The sequence below is a fragment of the Myotis daubentonii genome, chromosome 10 (genome assembly GCF_963259705.1).
Source record: "Myotis daubentonii chromosome 10, mMyoDau2.1, whole genome shotgun sequence".
Lineage (NCBI taxonomy): Eukaryota > Metazoa > Chordata > Mammalia > Chiroptera > Vespertilionidae > Myotis > Myotis daubentonii.
In genome coordinates, this window is record NC_081849.1 from 40,766,712 (window position 1) to 40,785,231 (window position 18,520).

The 18,520-nt window shown below is 39.2% G+C and overlaps 1 protein-coding gene across 7 annotated transcripts in view; it reads right to left on the bottom strand.

The window, feature by feature from the left end:
* Positions 1–18,520, bottom strand: part of PCLO (piccolo presynaptic cytomatrix protein) — a 285,323-nt gene that overhangs the window by 236,795 nt on the left and 30,008 nt on the right. For all 7 annotated transcript variants that reach the window (XR_009454731.1, XM_059712170.1, XM_059712171.1 and 4 more), the window contains exon 3: positions 14,198–15,604. Coding sequence is in view for 6 of the 7 variants with exons in the window: in XM_059712170.1 (XP_059568153.1) it covers positions 14,198–15,604 (1,407 nt within the window). In the remaining variant the exon portion in view is untranslated. The remainder of the gene's footprint in view (positions 1–14,197; positions 15,605–18,520) is intronic.

Consider the following 18,520-nt stretch of genomic DNA (forward strand, 5'->3'; position numbering starts at 1 on the left):
TGCTGTATCATTCCTTTTTTTCTAAAATCTTCCAAAGGATTTAAAATTTTAATTGAATTTTATATGAAACAAAATATCCAACTAGAAAAGAAAAATACAGGTGTATTTTATGTCTCATGATTAGTCAATTTTAACAGACTATAACATATTTAGCTAGGTCAACATTTCAAGAAGCATGTCTCAAATAACACACACAGATCCCTAGACACATTTATGAAAATAAGTATGAGAAATGTATGAACAGCCCTTCACTGGAGGTTTTAATCACATTCAAAATTCTGAGTATTCTCTGCTGTGAGAAAAAAATATTTAACTTAGTTTAATCAACATGATCTAACACAGCAAACATACGTGCATATTAATAGTGTGATCACTTTTACCCATCTTTCCAGAATCTCTTAAAAATCCTGTTAGCTTGAGGATTTTTACCAGCTGCTTTCATATTAGCATTATACAATAAGCTAGAAAATACATCTAAATATTTGAAGGCAGGAATACAGACTCACTGAATTTAAAAAAAAAAAAAAAGAAAACGTAGTCATTTATTTAAGCTATCTTCATCTTTGTAAATGTGATTGTTTTTTACTTTCTGCTCATCCTCATATATCTGTGTACCATATACTGCCTCACTGTGTAATTCTGTGAACAATTCAGTGAAGAAAGAAAATCTATTATTAATTGTAGAATGATTTTATTATTTTTTTCAACCCGTCAATGTTCCAGAATTTTCCTTTTAGGATTTAGATCTCATCCTAGGTGAGTATCAATTGCTATAGCTATGTTAGCCAATAACTACACCAAAGAAGAGGTATCAAAGATTACCTTACAGGTCAAATTCTTAGCCTTGGTTGACTTTGGAAGGCAACAAAAAATTCATAACCTATGATCACAAATACATTTAATAACAATGAAAATAATTAAATATTCCTTACCAAGAGCCATTCCATTTTTTAAAAGAATGGTACAAACAACATTGAAAACAAAGAAATTTACTACCTATTAATTACAAGTGAACATTCGTCAGAATTACTAAAGAAGCTGCACTATCGTCAGCCAGGCACCTGTGTACCTAGATTTAACCTGCCATTGACAAAAGTAACAGGAAGAGAACGTATTTAGACATCAGCACTTTTACGTCACACTGCCATTCCTGGATGAACTCCATTTAGCACTTGCTGGAGTTAAGTGTTGTGAAGAACAAAATTTAATATTCAATTAAAACCAACACAAATCCATTTCACCTGAGCCTACCCTTCTCTCATTTGTCAAAGTAAAAAAAACAAACAAAAAACCACAGCAAACACACACACACACACACACACACACACACACACACACACAAAACAAACAACTAACAAAAATGTCTGCTTTATTCACACCTTTGCTGAGATTTAAATATGACTTAAATTATACAACAATCATTACCAAAGTATTAAAAACTCAATTCTAAGTCACTTTAAATTAACTTTGAGTTGGCATTTTGGGTTTTTAAATATATAAATATAACCAGTTGAATTCATCAGAAAATTTATTTCTTGGTAGATAAAATTTTAACTCAAAATAAGCAAAACTACCCATAAAATAACATATATGTGTTACAGATATAGTATGAATAGTTTCAAATTATAATAGTTTATTCCTTGGCAACAGTTATGGCCATTGATGAACCATCATAGGTAAGGTAACATAATTTATTTAAAGTCAAATAATTAGTTTTTATGTGCTTACATGTGTGTATTCATGTTAGTGTGAGAAAAAAATAACCCAAAACCCATCTTTAAAAATTCACTCAGTTGAGAAAGGAAGAAGCAAAAAATGTTGATTAATGGAGAAACTGATGGATTTTCTTTTGCTTTGCTCTGATCTGTATATTAGTGCCTAAGTACATATTTACTTGGTCATTTTCATACCATATATTCGAACTGTTACTGTAGCATAGAACATCTATCTATATATGGATGTGTCTATCTACCTGACTACTTACCTTTCTACCTATCAATCTATCTATAACAATTAAAACTTTTTAAAAATATATTTTTATTGATTTCATAGAGGAAGGGAGGGGGAGAGAAAGAGATAGAAACATCAATGATCAGAGAGAATCATTGATCAGCTGCCTCCTACACACCCCCAACTGAGCACTGAGCCCACAACCCACGCATGTGCCCTGACTGAGAACTGATCCATGACCTCCTGGTTCCATAAGCCATGCTGGCTGGGCAGGAATACATAGATTTTAATAGGCTGCTGGGGGGAGAGGGTATCTTTATTACTCAGATAATTAAATCTCTAATGATGAAATACCACGCATTGTAATTAATATTAGGGGCGTTTGGTTCCGTATCCTTCTAAAATCATTCCATATTCATCTCACTGACCAATTAAGAGCATGACAATTTTTAGAAGTCAGCTTAATACTTCAAGTTTTCTTGAATATGAAATAATAATAATATTATTCCACTTTTACTTGATTTTACTGCCCCAATATCCCAGAATGAAAACAACTTCCAGATAGCCATCTGGTAAGCCCTGTCAAGTCCATGTCCTCTCTTAGAGGAAATCATAACTTTAATTTCTAAAAGATTCTTGTTCATTTAATAAATTAATTATAAGATTTAAAAAATAAGCTCAAGCATTTAACTCTAAATTCATAAAGACCTCTCATTACCATCCCAAATAAGGAGAATGATGCATTATTATTTTTATGTGGAAAGTCTGAAAGGAGAGATGTCACCATAAATATCCACTTCTGGTACTGCTCTAACTCTTCTTCTTGCCTTGGAATTTGAGATAAAATAATTCTTTAGAGCCATGTGTCAATGAAGTGCCCATGTACATTGATGTATGCATGCCCTGTGACAAAATCAAATAAATGTGCCTTCCTTTACAAAATTTTCTTGCTATAATAAATTCAATTACTTCTTGCTGTGGTAGGAAATTCTAAGATGTATCTCCACCTCTAAGATTTATGTTTCTTGTATACACACCTTATTTTTAATTCCCTCCCCTTCTGTGTGGGCAAAAACTGCAAACATCATGGGCTATTTCTCCAAGATTAAGTTACTAATTAGTTGGCTTTAGAGTAAATCAAAAGAGGTACTATCCAGGCAAGCTCAATCCAATCACTGAGTCTTTGAAGGAGCCTGGATCCTTCGTAAGTCATGATTTAAAAGAGGGAGATGGATTTCACTTCAGGGAAATTCTTCGTTACTGACTTTAAAGATGGGGGAGAGCCATTAGACAAGGAATGCCAGAAGCCTTCAAGAACTAACAATGGCCCCTGGTTAACAAGGAAACTAAGACCTCAGTCCTACAATGACAAAGAACTGAATTCTGCCAACAACCTGGATAAACTTGGAACACAGCTTCAACCATATCTTGATTTGTCTTTTATTAAGACTGTGATCTGAGAAGCCAGTCATGCCATACCAGACTTCTGAGCTATATAACTGTAAGGTAATCAGTAAGTTATTGTTTTAACTGTAAATTTGTGACAACATATTATATAGCAAATCAATACCACTGGAGGAAAAAAATAAGTTTTTACTTTACAATATAAATTCAGAGTAACGTCAGTTTTAAACTGGACTCCATATTTAGGTTTCCTTTAAATGTTACATGGTGGTTTAGAAATAGAGAAAATATCATTTTTAAAACTAAAAATGATATGATTGTTTACTTTGTGTAATTTAAGTAATATTCTGTCAGAAACTATATTTACAGTTTCCCTGAGGGTGACAGAGTGTTTTAATTAGGAAATATATGCTTATTTTTAAAGTACTAGGATAAATCATTATAACAATTCTGGTTACTGGGCTTCATTTAGCAAAAAGTCATTATGCGATAAAATCTTTATATAATTCCATTTGTTTTAGAAATACAAATATGTGAACAATTCATTTAAATGTCAGAAAATAAAATAAATTTCAAACCATAGCTGACAATGAATTAAGCCATTTAGCTATAAAGTTTCAGTGAGAATTTCTCATGTCAACATATTTTCACTGGTAATCACTTTTCAGGAATTTTCTAAGGATTTCCAAATATACTAATTTTAAAGAAAATCCATGATAAAACTTCTCACAATAAAAGTTTTCAAAATCTTAAAAGCACTTTGCTTCTTTTCATATGTAAAGAAAACATTCATATTAATATACTATAATCGTAGCTCATTAAATAAGTAAAATTAGAAGCACTGTTGACAATGCAAATAAAAGAACAGAGCAACGCATGTGTTTTCATTTTAGTCAGGGCCAATTATTTTTTACCATCCTATATAATAAAAAGGGTAATACGCAAATTGACCCTAATGGCGGAAAAACCAGAATGACCACTTAACCAGTCACTATGAGGCGCACTGACCACCTCCCAGTCCCTTTCCCTGACCGATAGGGTCCAATCACCCGATGGCAAACGGGGAACCAAGGGTGGGTGGCGGGGGACGTAGGTGGTGCCAGGCCAAGGCCCCCGCCCCACCAGTCGCCCCCCACACAGAGGGCAACATGTGGCAGGGTCGGGGCTGGCAAGCAGGCAGAACAGGCGACCTCTCGGTTCCTCCCCCCAGCCAGCAGGCTCCAATCACCCGATGGTGAACAGGGAAGCAGGGTGGGTGGTGGCGGGGGGCGGGGCCCGCTATGTGCAGCCAGGGAAGAGGGCCCTGATCACAGCCAGGCCTAAGGACTGTACTCTGTAATTTCGTGCTCTGGCCCTCTAGTCTATAAAAGCCGAATATGCAAAATGTCCCTCAGGAGTTTCACTTACCTGGAGTTTGATCACTTGCTATGACGTGCGCTGACCACCAGGCAGCGGCACAGAACAAAGGAAGGCCCTGGCTGGCAGCCGGCAGACACTAGGGACCCTATCCGTGCATGAATTTCATGCACTGGGCCTCTAGTATTATATAAAATAATCTGATAAAATCTTTCAAACCTGGAGAAAAGGCCGACACTTGCTATTTAACATCAAAATACATTTCATTAAGCAGTTTAACTTTTCTTATAGGTAAAACTTTACTTAGAAAAGAATCATTTTTATATTATCTGTTTAACAAAAGGTGTATTTTGATACCATATGCCTCCTATATCTGGCAACTGTAGCTATGAAAACTATTATTTGAACTCTCTAATCCTTAAAACAGCCCAGTGAGGTAGATCCACATATCATTTTATAGAAGAAACCAAGCCACTAAGAGATGACATAGGTGCTATGTTGACACCCCTGCTACGCTTCCTCTCTATGAATCACCAAAGCCATTGTCTCTTTTCCTTAAAGCTTAATTTCACTCATTCATCCCTCAGAAGATACATTATCCTTTATGGGCTCAATTTTGTAATGAAAATTTGTTTGGAGAAAGTTTTCAATATATGTGGCGTGTGTCTTCACCTTTTGAAAGGAGGCATATTAGGAAAAGGTGAGTTAGAAAGGTTATGAAAAATACTTGCAGCTAACCAGATATGAGGTTGACCTCTTAGCATTTTGATGCAATATTCTAGTTTACCTAATTCAGATACTATATCTGTAATAACTATGTGGAAAAAATTTATTCATTCTACAAAGATTTTGTGAGTTCATTTTATGTCAAGGGCCTGGCACTCATGGAACTTGTGTTCTAGTGAGGTAGAGAGATAATTTTTCAAAAAAATAATAAATTAGTAAATTAAATATTACATAACAAGGTAATAAGTGCTGTGGACAAAAAAAAACAAGGTGCAGAGTAAGAAAACTGCATTTTGGGAGATTGGCAGGTTATAGAGTGGTTGTGGTTGGCTTCATTGAGGTTATATTTAAGCAAATAATTTAAAAATATAAAGCTCTTATTTTTTCATGTAAAAATTATCTTCTTTCTAATCCTTCCATGCTTTAAGAACATAGGCAAAAGGATACATATTAGCATGAAAGACTTTTTAGGAGGACTTTAAAAATTCTTGTAGCCAATATAAAATTAAATGAGTTTCAAACTATTTTCAACTACAATTATAATACTATTAACATAGAGCATGTATTTCATTCTACATTCCATTTTCATAAATTCTGTTTTTCCTCCACTGCATAAATATGTAGACTACCTACTATATGCTGGCATTTAGATAGTATTGATTGTACTACGGGAGTCACTCACTTTCTGGCGAGGTTACATAAACAGACAATTGCAATACCATTTATGAGGGCTGACTGGAGCATTGAACAAAAAGGGGAAATGATGAATCTTAAAGAATGGATAGAAGATAAAGATGCAGGGAAGTATAGGAGTTCTGTTAGCTAGTCTTCAGATGGTTCTCCAGGTTGGTTGTTCTATAATTTAGTTGTAATTTTCATGTGGTCATAGGAGGAGGCGAGCAAAGTGTTTATCTACTCTGCCATCTTGACCAGACATCTACATATTTTTATTGACTTCTTTTTTTCACAAATCTTTATACATTGTACATTCTTTCAAGTGAACACTCATTGACTTACCTCTTATTACTTATCTACACTAATAAAAGAGAAAAATGGTAATTGGCATACGACAATACCCTTTTCATTGGCTAATCAGGGCTATATGCAAATTAACTGCCAACTAAGATTGGCAGTTAACTGTCAACAAGATGGCGGTTAATTTGCATATGTAGGCACAATGCAGGGAGGCGAAAGGGAAAGCAGGAAGAAGCCCCCTGCCACTGACAGTGATCGGAAACCCAGGGGGGAGCTAAGAGCTGGGGGGCAGGGCAAAGGCGGCCCTGGGGCCGCCTTTGCCCTGCCCCCCAGCCATGATTGGAGAATCAGGCGCCTTTGCCGCCCTGGCCAGTGATAGCAGGAAGTAGGGGTGGAGCCAGAGATGGGAGCTGGGCACGGTTGGTCGAAGCTGGCAGTCCCAGGAGCTAGGGGTCCCTTGCCTGGGCCTAAAGTGGAGCCCACGATCGCGGGGCCGCTGCAGCTGTGGGTTCCCGCTGCCCGGGCCGGACGCCTCAGCCAGAGGCTTCCTGCAGGGGCAGGGGCGGAACCTGCAACCGCGGGGAGCTGGGGGTCCCCTGCCCAGGCCTGACACCTCTGCCGGAGGCCTCAGGCCTGGTCAAGGGGCCGATCCGGTGATTGGTGACCGGAGGGTGATGAGGGTCAACTCCTCTGGCCGAGGCATCAGGCCTGGGTGGGGGGCAGAGCCGGGGATTGGGGGGATATGATGGTCCCCTTGCCCAGGCCTGAAGCCTGGGTCAGAGGTGTCAGGCTTGGGCGGGGGGTGGAGCAAGCGATCAGAGGGAGATGGGAGTCCCCTGCCCAGGCATGATTCCTGGGCCAGAGGCCTCAGGCCTGGGCGGGGGCCAGAACCACTGATGGGGGGAGATGGGGGTCCCCTGTCTAAGCCTGACACCTCTGGCAGATGCGTCAGGCATGGGCAAGGGGCCGATCAGGCAATCGGCGGGTGATGGGGGTCGACGCCTCTGGCCGAGGTATCAGGCCTGGGAAAGGGGCAGAGTCAGCAATCGGAGGGGTCTGGGGGTCCCCTACCCAGGCCTGATGCCTGGGCCAGAGGCATCTGGCCTGGGCAAGGAGCCGATCCTGCGATTGGTGACCGGAGGGTGATGAGGGTCAACTCCTCTGGCCGAGGCATCAGGCCTGGGTGGGGGGCAGAGCCGGGGATTGGGGGGATATGATGGTCCCCTTGCCCAGGCCTGAAGCCTGGGTCAGAGGTGTCAGGCTTGGGCGGGGGGTGGAGCAAGCGATCAGAGGGAGATGGGAGTCCCCTGCCCAGGCATGATTCCTGGGCCAGAGGCCTCAGGCCTGGGCGGGGGCCAGAACCACTGATGGGGGGAGATGGGGGTCCCCTGTCTAAGCCTGACACCTCTGGCAGATGCGTCAGGCATGGGCAAGGGGCCGATCAGGCAATCGGCGGGTGATGGGGGTCGACGCCTCTGGCCGAGGTATCAGGCCTGGGAAAGGGGCAGAGCCAGCAATCGGAGGGGTCTGGGGGTCCCCTACCCAGGCCTGATGCCTGGGCCAGAGGCATCTGGCCTGGGCAAGGAGCCGATCCTGCGATTGGAGGGTGATGGGGGTCAACGCCTGAGGGCTCCCAGTATGTGAGAGGGGGCAGGCTGGGCTGAGGGACACTCCCCCACACACACACACCCAGTGCACGAATTTCGTGCACGGGGCCCCTAGTAAGGTATATAACTGTGCAGTATCTCAATACTGAAGTGCATTTCCCTCTTGAAAACTGAGAAATTAAGGGTGTTCCACTTCCTGTTACTGTATAAACTAGGCCGGAGTAAAACACTTATAACTATTTTTTTATTGTATTTTGATGTGTTAGATAAATTACTTGAAATAGGTGTGCCAGGTTAAGGCAAATGAGTTTAACAAAACTTACTCTTTTTTTTTTAAATGAGAGTAATTACAGTCCTGCCAACAAATTTATCAACTTTCTTATGTCAATCAAAAAGTGCCATCAAATGTCACTCTTTGTCATACATGACAAAAATTTTTACTTAGAATGCAGATCTCCATTATATGTAGTTCTTTTAAAACTAATTAGTAGAATTCTTTTCTACTTATTGATTTTTTATCATTCTTTCTATCTTTAATTTTTCATATGTTTATGTAAAAAATGTTTTACAGTAACATATATATGATTTTAAAATCTTATGTAATGATCTTCCAACTAAAGGCAAGATATTATGTGTTTGCCAAACTAACAAGTGCAGCTTGTCCCCACCAGGCCTACCTTGAGTATCTGACAGAGAATGCAGAAGCCACTCTGGCTGGAGAGTGAAGATCTGAAGGGATCTCTGTTATACTGCTGTGTCTTAATTGGCTCAAAAGGCCCATTTGTTGCATACTAACAAATTTTAGTAAAAGCAAAGTGTCAAATATATGCAAGCTATTCCTACACCACTTAGGTCATGCATAATTATTTTACTAGGGAAGCAAAAGTATGACTCTAGGACAGCCGTGGGCAAACTACGGCCCGCAGGCCGGATCCGGCCCGTTTCAAATGAATAAAACTAAAAAAAAAAAAAAAAAAAAGACCCTACCCTTTTATGTAATGATGTTTACTTTGAATTTATATTAGTTCACACAAACACTCCATCCATGCTTTTGTTCCAGCCCTCCGGTCCAGTTTAAGAACCCATTGTGTTGCCCTAACTGGTTTGGCTCAGTGGATAGAGCGTCGGCCTGCGAACTCAAGGGTCCCAGGTTCGATTCCGGTCAAGGGCATGTACCTTGGTTGCGGGCACATCCCCAGTAGGGAGTGTGCAGGAGGCAGCTGATCGATGTTTCTCTCTCATCGATGTTTCTAACTCTCTATCCCTCTCCCTTCCTCTCTGTAAAAAAAAAAAGAATATATTAAAAAAAAAAAAAAGAACCCACTGTGGCCCTCGAGTCAAAAAGTTTGCCCACCCCTGCTCTAGGACTTCATGAAACATAAAAAAACTTAATTTTAAGTCTTATGTTCATAGTAAAAGTTACTTTGATAAAGGATAGTACAAACAATAAATACCCACTATGAGTAATTTGACATCTTTCTGCATTTGAACTGAACCAGAATGCTTAAAATTCATTAGGTAAACTGATTACCCATTTAATCTGTTTTTCCTAGCATGCTTCCAAATTCTATAAACTCACTTTTCCAGGAAGCCTTGCTGCCAATTTTAAAATTCCTCCCAAGATGAAATATTCCCTGAGTTGGCAGAAATTAATGCCTAAAACAAGTGTTCCTTGCTAGCAGAGATCGATGGATTATAGTACCATTTATACATACTGGGCATCAAACAGTTAATTAAACCATAAGGCTTAGGCTGAAGCCTGGCTACACCCCAGAGCCCTGCAGGCAGCCCTTGGCGCTCTACTGGTGTTGTGGGGGATATGGAGGGTGAACTACAGGACAGGAAGCAACCCTAGAGACAGGTGTGTTTGATTAATCGGGGGAGGAAGGCGGAATACTATGGAGAGCTCCCTAACCCATGACAAACTAGCACTGGCACCTCTGGCCACCAGAGGAACAGAACACCAAAGAGGAGGGCAGGATGGTACCAACAGAAAAAGAAGTCCTGTCTCATAGTTATTAGCGCAGAAGCTTATAAAACAGTCAAATGTGTTTTATTAGAAAAATAAATAGAAATTAGTTGAATCTTTCTTAAGGAATACCATATCTTTTTACAGTGCAGGCATAAAGTGAGCATTTTCAGAATGTGCTTTCTAAAATTACAATGGAAGTACAGTGCCAGCCCAGCAGAAAATATTGGGTCACATGAAAAATATTACAAAGAGAATGAAAAAGCCATATAAATAAAACAAGGATCAAGGAGGAGGTGCCTTCCTAACCACAGTATGAACACTGGGATAGCACCATGAGTTAAGCCTATATATCACATTTACAATTTCCTGGGCACATATGTGCATGTATGCACACACACACACACACGCACACACATATGCATACACACTGTGCCTTTCTCTTCAACCAACACCTTCATCCAGTCCTCTAAAATCCTTTAGGTAATAATTCAAAAACTATTTGACATGGATTAAACACTCCCTAGATGCCAGGTCAGCCAATGGAGACCAGAGGGCATTAAGACCTACTAACTGAAAACTTCTTATGGATTAGTGCAGTCAGACTGAGCCAGGAACACTAATACACGCTTTAATTACATCAAATTTTCTTCTCCTCTGAAACGTGATCTTCCAAATTTACTACACAACAAAATAATCTGAACAATGAAAGACTGTCTAACTGATCACATTTAAAATTGGATTCACCTAAACCATTTAAAAACTTGAAACCATCTATATTTTCAAACTATTTAAATTCCATGCCTAGATAGCTCTCTGCTTTATTCGAGAACTCTCCTTTCCAAATTACCACCTCTAAAGTATAATTGAGCAACCTACAAAAAAATCAAAGATTTCTGTGAAAGGTTTATTGATTCTCCTCAGGGCTCTCATTTCATAGCTCCAAACACTAACAAAATTGGCCCAAATGTATACATACAAATATATATATACACACACAAATGTTAATACAGTGGGGCCTTGACTTACGAGTGTCCTGACTAACGTGTTTTTCTAGATACAAGCTGTCTCTCGGCCGATTTTTTGCTTTGAGTTGCGAGCTAAAATTCGGGTTACGAGCCAGCTTCAGATACCCCACCACTAGTTGGTGCAGCGAACGTCACAGTGAACGCCACAACATCAGCCCAGCATCACATGTCTCACTCGTTCACTTTAAGATTTGACATACAAGTAATTTGAGTTACGAGCTCTGTCACGGAACGAATTAAACTCATAAGTCAAGGCCCCACTGTATAAGTTATAGTTATCCCTCCACAATGCAGCCACTTTTTTGTAGTGTACCCCAAAGGCACTTTAAACATAGACATTATTGATTTGTTTTTAGTGGTGCAGTTTTGTAACTATGTAAATTAACTGCCTGGTATTGGTACAACAGGGCTCCTCATTAAATGGTATAATGTTTTATTTTTTTTTAATTTTTTTTTCTAGTTGGCTTTCACTCAGCACTTTTATTATTCTCTGTCTTAGAAGTTAGAATAACAGAAACAATTATATTTAAATAAGACAGTTCTTCTCATTTCTTCTACATCATTTATAATCATGTAGTTTAAGAGGAAGTATATATATCCTTTAAAAATGCATTTTGGACCTTTTTCCTCTGCTTCATTTTTAGGTATCCTAAAAATAAGATTCTTAAAAAGCAAATAGCCTAATAAAATTGGTGTACTTCTTAATTATATCTTTCCATTGTATACTTTTAAAAGCTTGATAAAAGTAACAAACTAATTTCTACAACCTTTTTATCTCTTGATAACAAGTTCAGATTAATTCTACAATACAATAAATCTTTGCATTTGTCTGTCCCACCCTTTTTTTTAATAATGTTTTTTCTTTATTTATTAAGGTACTACATATGTGTCCTTATTGCCCCATTGCCCCCCATCTCCCCACTCATGTCCTCACCCCCCTGTTGTCTGTGTCCATTGGTTACGCTTAGGTACAAAGTTTTAAATCAATGAAATTAACACAGTTGTACAGGAAGTCCTCACCTGATGATGTTCCTAGGATCTTAGAAACTTCAACTTTAAGGAAACAACATATAACGAAATAAATTCTACCCTGGGTTAATTGATATAAACAAGAGTTAAGTTCCTACAGCATATTTCTGGTCACAAAAACATCACCAAACTTCTAACTAAAGACCCAAAATACTCCTAATATTAAACATTGAAATAAATGTGAATTATACATACATTTGAGAAAGAATAAAAGAAGTAGATAAGACAATGATTTTCCAGTCATTCAGGGTTGTAGGGAGCTGGAGCCCATCCCAGATCAGAGTGCAAGGTGGGGCCCACCCTGGACAGAACATTTCCATCACAGGGCACACTTACACACACTCACACTCACTCAGACTGGAACATGTCAACACGCCACTTCACCTAATGTGTACCTCTTTGGGACCTGGGAGGAAACTGAAGGCCTCAGAGAAAACCGACAAAGACATGGGGAGAAGGTGCAAACTCCACTTCTCTAGCCAGGAATCATTTTCTTTATTCCTCATCAACGTTATAACGAAAGGACGTTGAATGAAGCAACATTATTGAGAACCTGCTTACTGGGAAAATCAAAATTTCCTCTTCATGAATATTCAACCAAAGGCAATTCTTCTCAAAATATTACTGTAAGTAACAATTATAGTTGTTACCACTCATGACACTGAAAGAAACCAAATTTTACCTCCTTTTAAAATAAACCTTAGTTAACATTATTCATCACAGTTAAAGAGAAAAACCTGCTTAAGTCTGTAAAGACAATATTTTCAAACAGTGTTAATAATATCAAAGCAACCTAATATCTTTCAAAGGTGAAAAATTAAAATATTGTATGGTGTATTCTTTAAAAAAAAAACAAACTTGAAAACAACAGCAAGATTTTCTAAAGTTTTTTTTGTATAGTTGCTAAAAATTGATATAATTTCTCATTCCAATCAATTACAAAATCAAGGAGAATGAAATAAAATAATCCCTAAGTATTTTTGATTTGTATAAAAACAATGAACAACTATTTAAAGTTCAATCCCAAAATGATTGTTAAAACATTGTTGTTACTTATCTAAGATAGCAGCTATCATTTAACCCGTCAGTCTCCAAAGATCCAAAATTCTAACAGCCCTAACACATTACTAAGGCTCATAGATTCCTTCTTTTATAACTGTACTAGAGGTTTGGTGCATGAAAATTCATGCACTTGACGGGGGGGAACCCTCAGGGGAGGGCAACGGGCCTAAGCCATCAGTCGGAATCCTTAGTGCTGCTGCGAAGGCAGGAGAGGCTCCCACCACCACTGCTGTGCTGGCCAGCCATGAGCCGGCTTCTGGCTGAGCAGCGCTCCCCCTGTGGAAGTGCACCAGGGGGCAACTCCTGTGATGAGTGTTTGCCCCCTGGTGGTCAGTGCGCCTCATAGCATCCAGTCATTCTGCAGTTAGGGTCAATTTGCATACTACCCATTTATTATATAGGGTTAGGTAGAAATTGGCTATGTGTTTTTTAGTCATTTACTTTGTGGAAAAAGTTTTCTTGTTGCTCCATTAAAAAAAATTCCCTTATATTAGTCAGTTAAATCCATATTTTTTTCTTTCCATAGTTCTTAATAAAATAATTTATTATATTTATGCCAAATAACAGCTCAAACAGAACTATCAAAAAGTCTAGACATAATATATTTGAACTGATATTTTCTAGTAGACAATAATATTCCCTTAACAAAGTTCTTAACAATTTTTGTAAATAATAGATCTCATGTTTTGTAAAATAACAGATCTGCAACCAATCCAACTTCTTTTTGTATTAAAGAAAGTAGAAGGATTAGAAAGATTGGAAATAATAAATTACTTCTCTTATTTGATGTTTACAGGTGAAAACCAGACAGTCCTCCAAAGCTATAGGTGGTTAATTCAGAAAGGATTGGGATAGTTGTATTTTAAGTTCTCAGCTTATATCATCCTCTTACTTTTGGTGCATTAACCCAGAAAAGTATAAATTATATAAACTTTTTTAATAAGTATGTAAACCTATAAAAAGTAATTGAAACTTCTTCTAAGGTATCAATATTTATTTGTTTTCTTTTTTTTGCTCGGCAATTTGGCTACCAAATATTTCAGAATGAAGACAATCATCTCACATCTATATGTAATATAAATATTGCTTACCTCAGTCAAGTGTGGTGTAGGGTTAAATCCACAGAGATTACACACTTGATGCTTGCACTCGGTGCAAGTGTTGAAATTAGGAGGCTCCTTAGAACCTATGTTGAGTTCAGTTTTGCAGAGGGGACAGGCTGATTCTGGTTTGGGGGGTTTCTCCAGTTTGGGGGGAAGGGCAGCCTTCGGAGGCTCAGCTGTGGAAGGTTTGCCATCCTTAATAGGCTGAGGCTTCTTTTCTGTTTCTGTTCTTTTGACCGTTGGAACTTGCTCAGCTTTGGGCTCTAATTTTTCAGCTCCTGGGGCTTTTGTTTCCTTTTTCACAGGTAGAACCTTTGCAGGTGCTGCTGGTGCCTGACCTGCAGACTTGGGTGGCCCCTGAGAAGGAGGCGGCTGTGCAGGAGGAGGGACTTGTTTTGCTGGGCCCCCGGGCCCACTTTGTGGATGAGATCCCGGCTGGCCTGCTGTGGAGATTAAATTTGATGCCTGGCTGAAGATGGATGCTCCAAACCCGAAGAGCTTCCCAGTCACAGTTTCTTGAGGAGTGGTGGGCTGTGATTTAGGAGCATCAGTAATACTTCCCAGATTCAAGCTGAAACGCCTTGACTGCTCCTGAGGCTTTGGTGGCTGTGGGGATGGGGGGGCAGTTTGGCCAGGGGTAGGTCGTGGGCCGGAAGGTGTTGGTGACCCTTTTGGCACAGGTTTGGCATCTGGCTTAGGGCTGATTTTGGTTTGTGCTTTCTTGGGTTCTTCCCTCTTTTGAACTGGATCCACTTGTTTTTTACCTTTGCTCTCCATACTGGGCCCAGGATGTGATATAATTTTCGAATCTGATGCAGGTCGAGGTATGACTTTAGAATCGAATGGGGTGACTTTTTCTCCAGTTGGTGGGAAACTCTGTGAAGGTTTGGCAGAGTCTGTTTTCAGAGGAGGAGTTGTTTTCTCTTGATCCTGGGATTGTATTTTGGAGCCTGGAATATCAGGTTTTGTTGCTGTTAACGATGAAGACACAATGTCTGTGGCTGGCTTTGCCATCTTGGGCTGCTTTGGTTTTTCATCAGCCATGGGGACCTTGGCCAGCTCGGATGGGACAGAAGGCTCTTTGGGAGGGGCTGGCTTGGGTGAGGATTCTGCCACATGAGGCTGCTTGGCCGTGACAGGGGGAGAACCGTGAAGGGTTGGTTGTTTCACAAGAGGTGGAGGCTTTTTAGACTCAGGTGCCTTTGCGATATCCTGTTTGGGTACAGTATCCTTCTTTGGAGAAATCTGCTGTGACTGTGGTGATGGTTTGCTCACCACTGATGCAAGAATACCTGCGGCTGTCTTCGGTTTGGGCTGGGGTGATGATGGAACTGGAGCCAAGTCACCTCCTAGAGCTCTTTGCATCTGACAGTTTAAACAGAGCCACTCTTTTACCTAGAAATAAAATAAAACAACAGTCACTGAGATAAAAACAATGTGAAACATTTTCAAAATGCTGGTATCATCTGAAACTATGTCTCTCATCAAGCAAAACATAAAAGATCAAATTATTTTAATTAAATAATATTCAAGTAATTACCTTAAAATGTAATTAATGAACCTCAGAGACTTAAGCACTCTTATTTTTTAAGGAAATATAAGAGTAAAAATCAACAAAGTTGTATTTTTCTTCTAAAGTTAATTTTGTTATTCTTCACCTTTGGTTCACTCAAAGTTTTATTACTCCCAGAAATAGAAAAGCAAGTGTCATAAAAAATAAATTGTAATATATATTAGATTCCATAAATCAGTTATGTTAGATATTTTCTCTATTGATGGTTCATAACAGATTTTAGTTATACAACCCAGAGTAGGCTTGTCAAATTATTAACACATTGCTAATTTCCTAAATTAGCACAGCATTACTTCCCCCTCCAAGGAGACATAATCAAATGTGTGAAAAACAAAAATTGTTAACCATGCTGGATTAAAAAGAGAACATTCTCTGTTAACAAAATATAGAAAAAATAATGGCATCCCCTCCCATCAAATTAGCCTAAATAGCATGGTCTAATAGAGAAATCATTGTTTCCTTTGAGTTTTCTGAATATACTGGAAACTGCAATGTAAGGAATACAAGGAAGCAATATTCTTATTTGACTTGCGAGATACATATACAAGTGAGATATACATCATACACACACACACACACACACACACACACACACTAGGGACCCGGTGCACTAAGATTTGTGCACGACGGGGGAGGAGGGGGGCGTCCCTCAGCCCAACCTGCACCCTCTCCAATCTGGGAGCCCTCAGGAGAGCCCTCTCCAATCCGGGAGTTTCTGTGTGTATTTGCAATCATATGAGCGAATTGTCTGAGACCCACAACCCAGTTTGGTTTGTTGCTCACAGAATAATAGAGGCTTTTTTTTTTCTTTGCTCCATTGGTGGAGATTTCCTGGAAGTTTTAGGATATCTTCCCTTTAATTTTTTCTAGACACTCTGATTTTACTTATGTCTCTCACCTTTGCTTTCCCTCCAGCCCCAACCGCAAGAGTAACTTGCTCCAGGCTCAATTTGCTCTAGTGCAGCGGTTCTCAACCTGTGGGTCGCGACCCCTTTGGGGGTTGAACGATACTTTTACAGGGGTCGCCTAAGACCATCAGAAAACATACATAATTACATATTGTTTTTGTGATTAATCACTATGCTTTAATTATGTTCAATTTGTAACAATGAAATTGGGGGTCACCACAACATGAGGAACTGTATTAAAGGGTCACAGCATTAGGAAGGTTGAGAACCAATGCTCTAGTGTCTAGGAGAACTACGATTCCCAGAATCCCTGGTGCTCCCTGCACTCTGGGCTTCCACTTCTGGTCCTGGAGCTGCCACCAAAACTACTATTCCCAGAATTCCTGGTGCTCCCACTCTCTTGGTTTTCCCAGACCAAGGGAGCCACATCTCCCCAAGCATCCGGCTCTCCTGCTCTGCTCTCCGTCCAGTGACCAAGGGAGCCACATTCCCCTAAGGGAGCGACCTAGGGAGCGACTGAGGGAGCCACGTCCCCCCAAACTGCCTGCTCTCCCACTCTGCTCTGTGTATGCAAATTACCCGCCATCTTTGTCAGGTTAATTTGCATACTCACTCCTCATTGGCTGGTGGGCATGGCTTGAGCATAGCACAGGGATGGTTAATTTGCATGTTTCTCTTTTATTATATAGGATATATACATATATGTATAAGTATAGGTATAGATATATACATATATATGTATATATATGTGTACGTATAAGTATAGGTATAGATGCTCTTTTCAAATCACATCCAATGTGAAAAGGAGATGTTGGAGTTGGTACTATATAGTTTAGGACAGTGATGGCGAACCTTTTGAGCTCGGCGTGTCAGCATTTTGAAAAACCCTAACTGCCGAAACCGGTTTGGCTCAGTGGATAGAGCGTCAGCCTGTGGACTTAAAGGTCCCAGGTTCAATTCCGGTCAAGGGCATGTACCTGGGTTGCGGGCATATCCCCAGTAGGAGGTGTTCAGGAGGCAGCTGATCGATGTTTCTCTCTCATTGATGTTTCTAACTCTCTATCTCTCTCCCTTCCTCTCTGTAAAAAATCAAACCCTAACTTAACTCTGGTGCTGTGTCACATATAGAAATTTTTTGATATTTGCAACCATAGTAAAACCAAGATTTATATTTTTGATATTTATTTTATATATTTAAATGCCATTTAACAAAGAAAAATCAACCAAAAAAATGAGTTCGCATGTCACCTCTGACACGTGTGTCATAGGTTTGCCATCACTGGTTTAGGAGATAATTTAAAAGTACCTATGTTTAACATTACCTTTTTAAATTCCAAAATAATATATGCTTACTATATAAAATTTTAAATAGTACCAAAGTAATTTAGAATGGCAAACTCTACATGATACAATCTCTCCAACCAAAGTAACCAATGTTACCAATTTAACACTGAAATCTTTGTATAGATTTCTATGTGTTAAAAAAGTAAATATATGGAGCACAGATACCAGAAAAGTTTTCCTCCATATAAAATCGTGAAGTGTTATTCAGCTGGTAAACAACATACTTTTTATTTGCAAATAATTTCCTTTTGAAAAGAAATTGAACTAATAATCACTAAACTTTTATTTGTAATATGACAGTTTATAGTTAAGCTTTTTTAATGGGAAAAAAACTAAACTGAATATTTTTCTTAATCATTAAAATGGCTTTAAAATTTTAAAAAGCACATTGAAATTATTTAAACTCATACACCTATATAAAAAGCCTTATTTTTCAATTTCAAGGAGAGCAAATTTTAATTTGGAGGTTAAAGGAGATTTTCAACT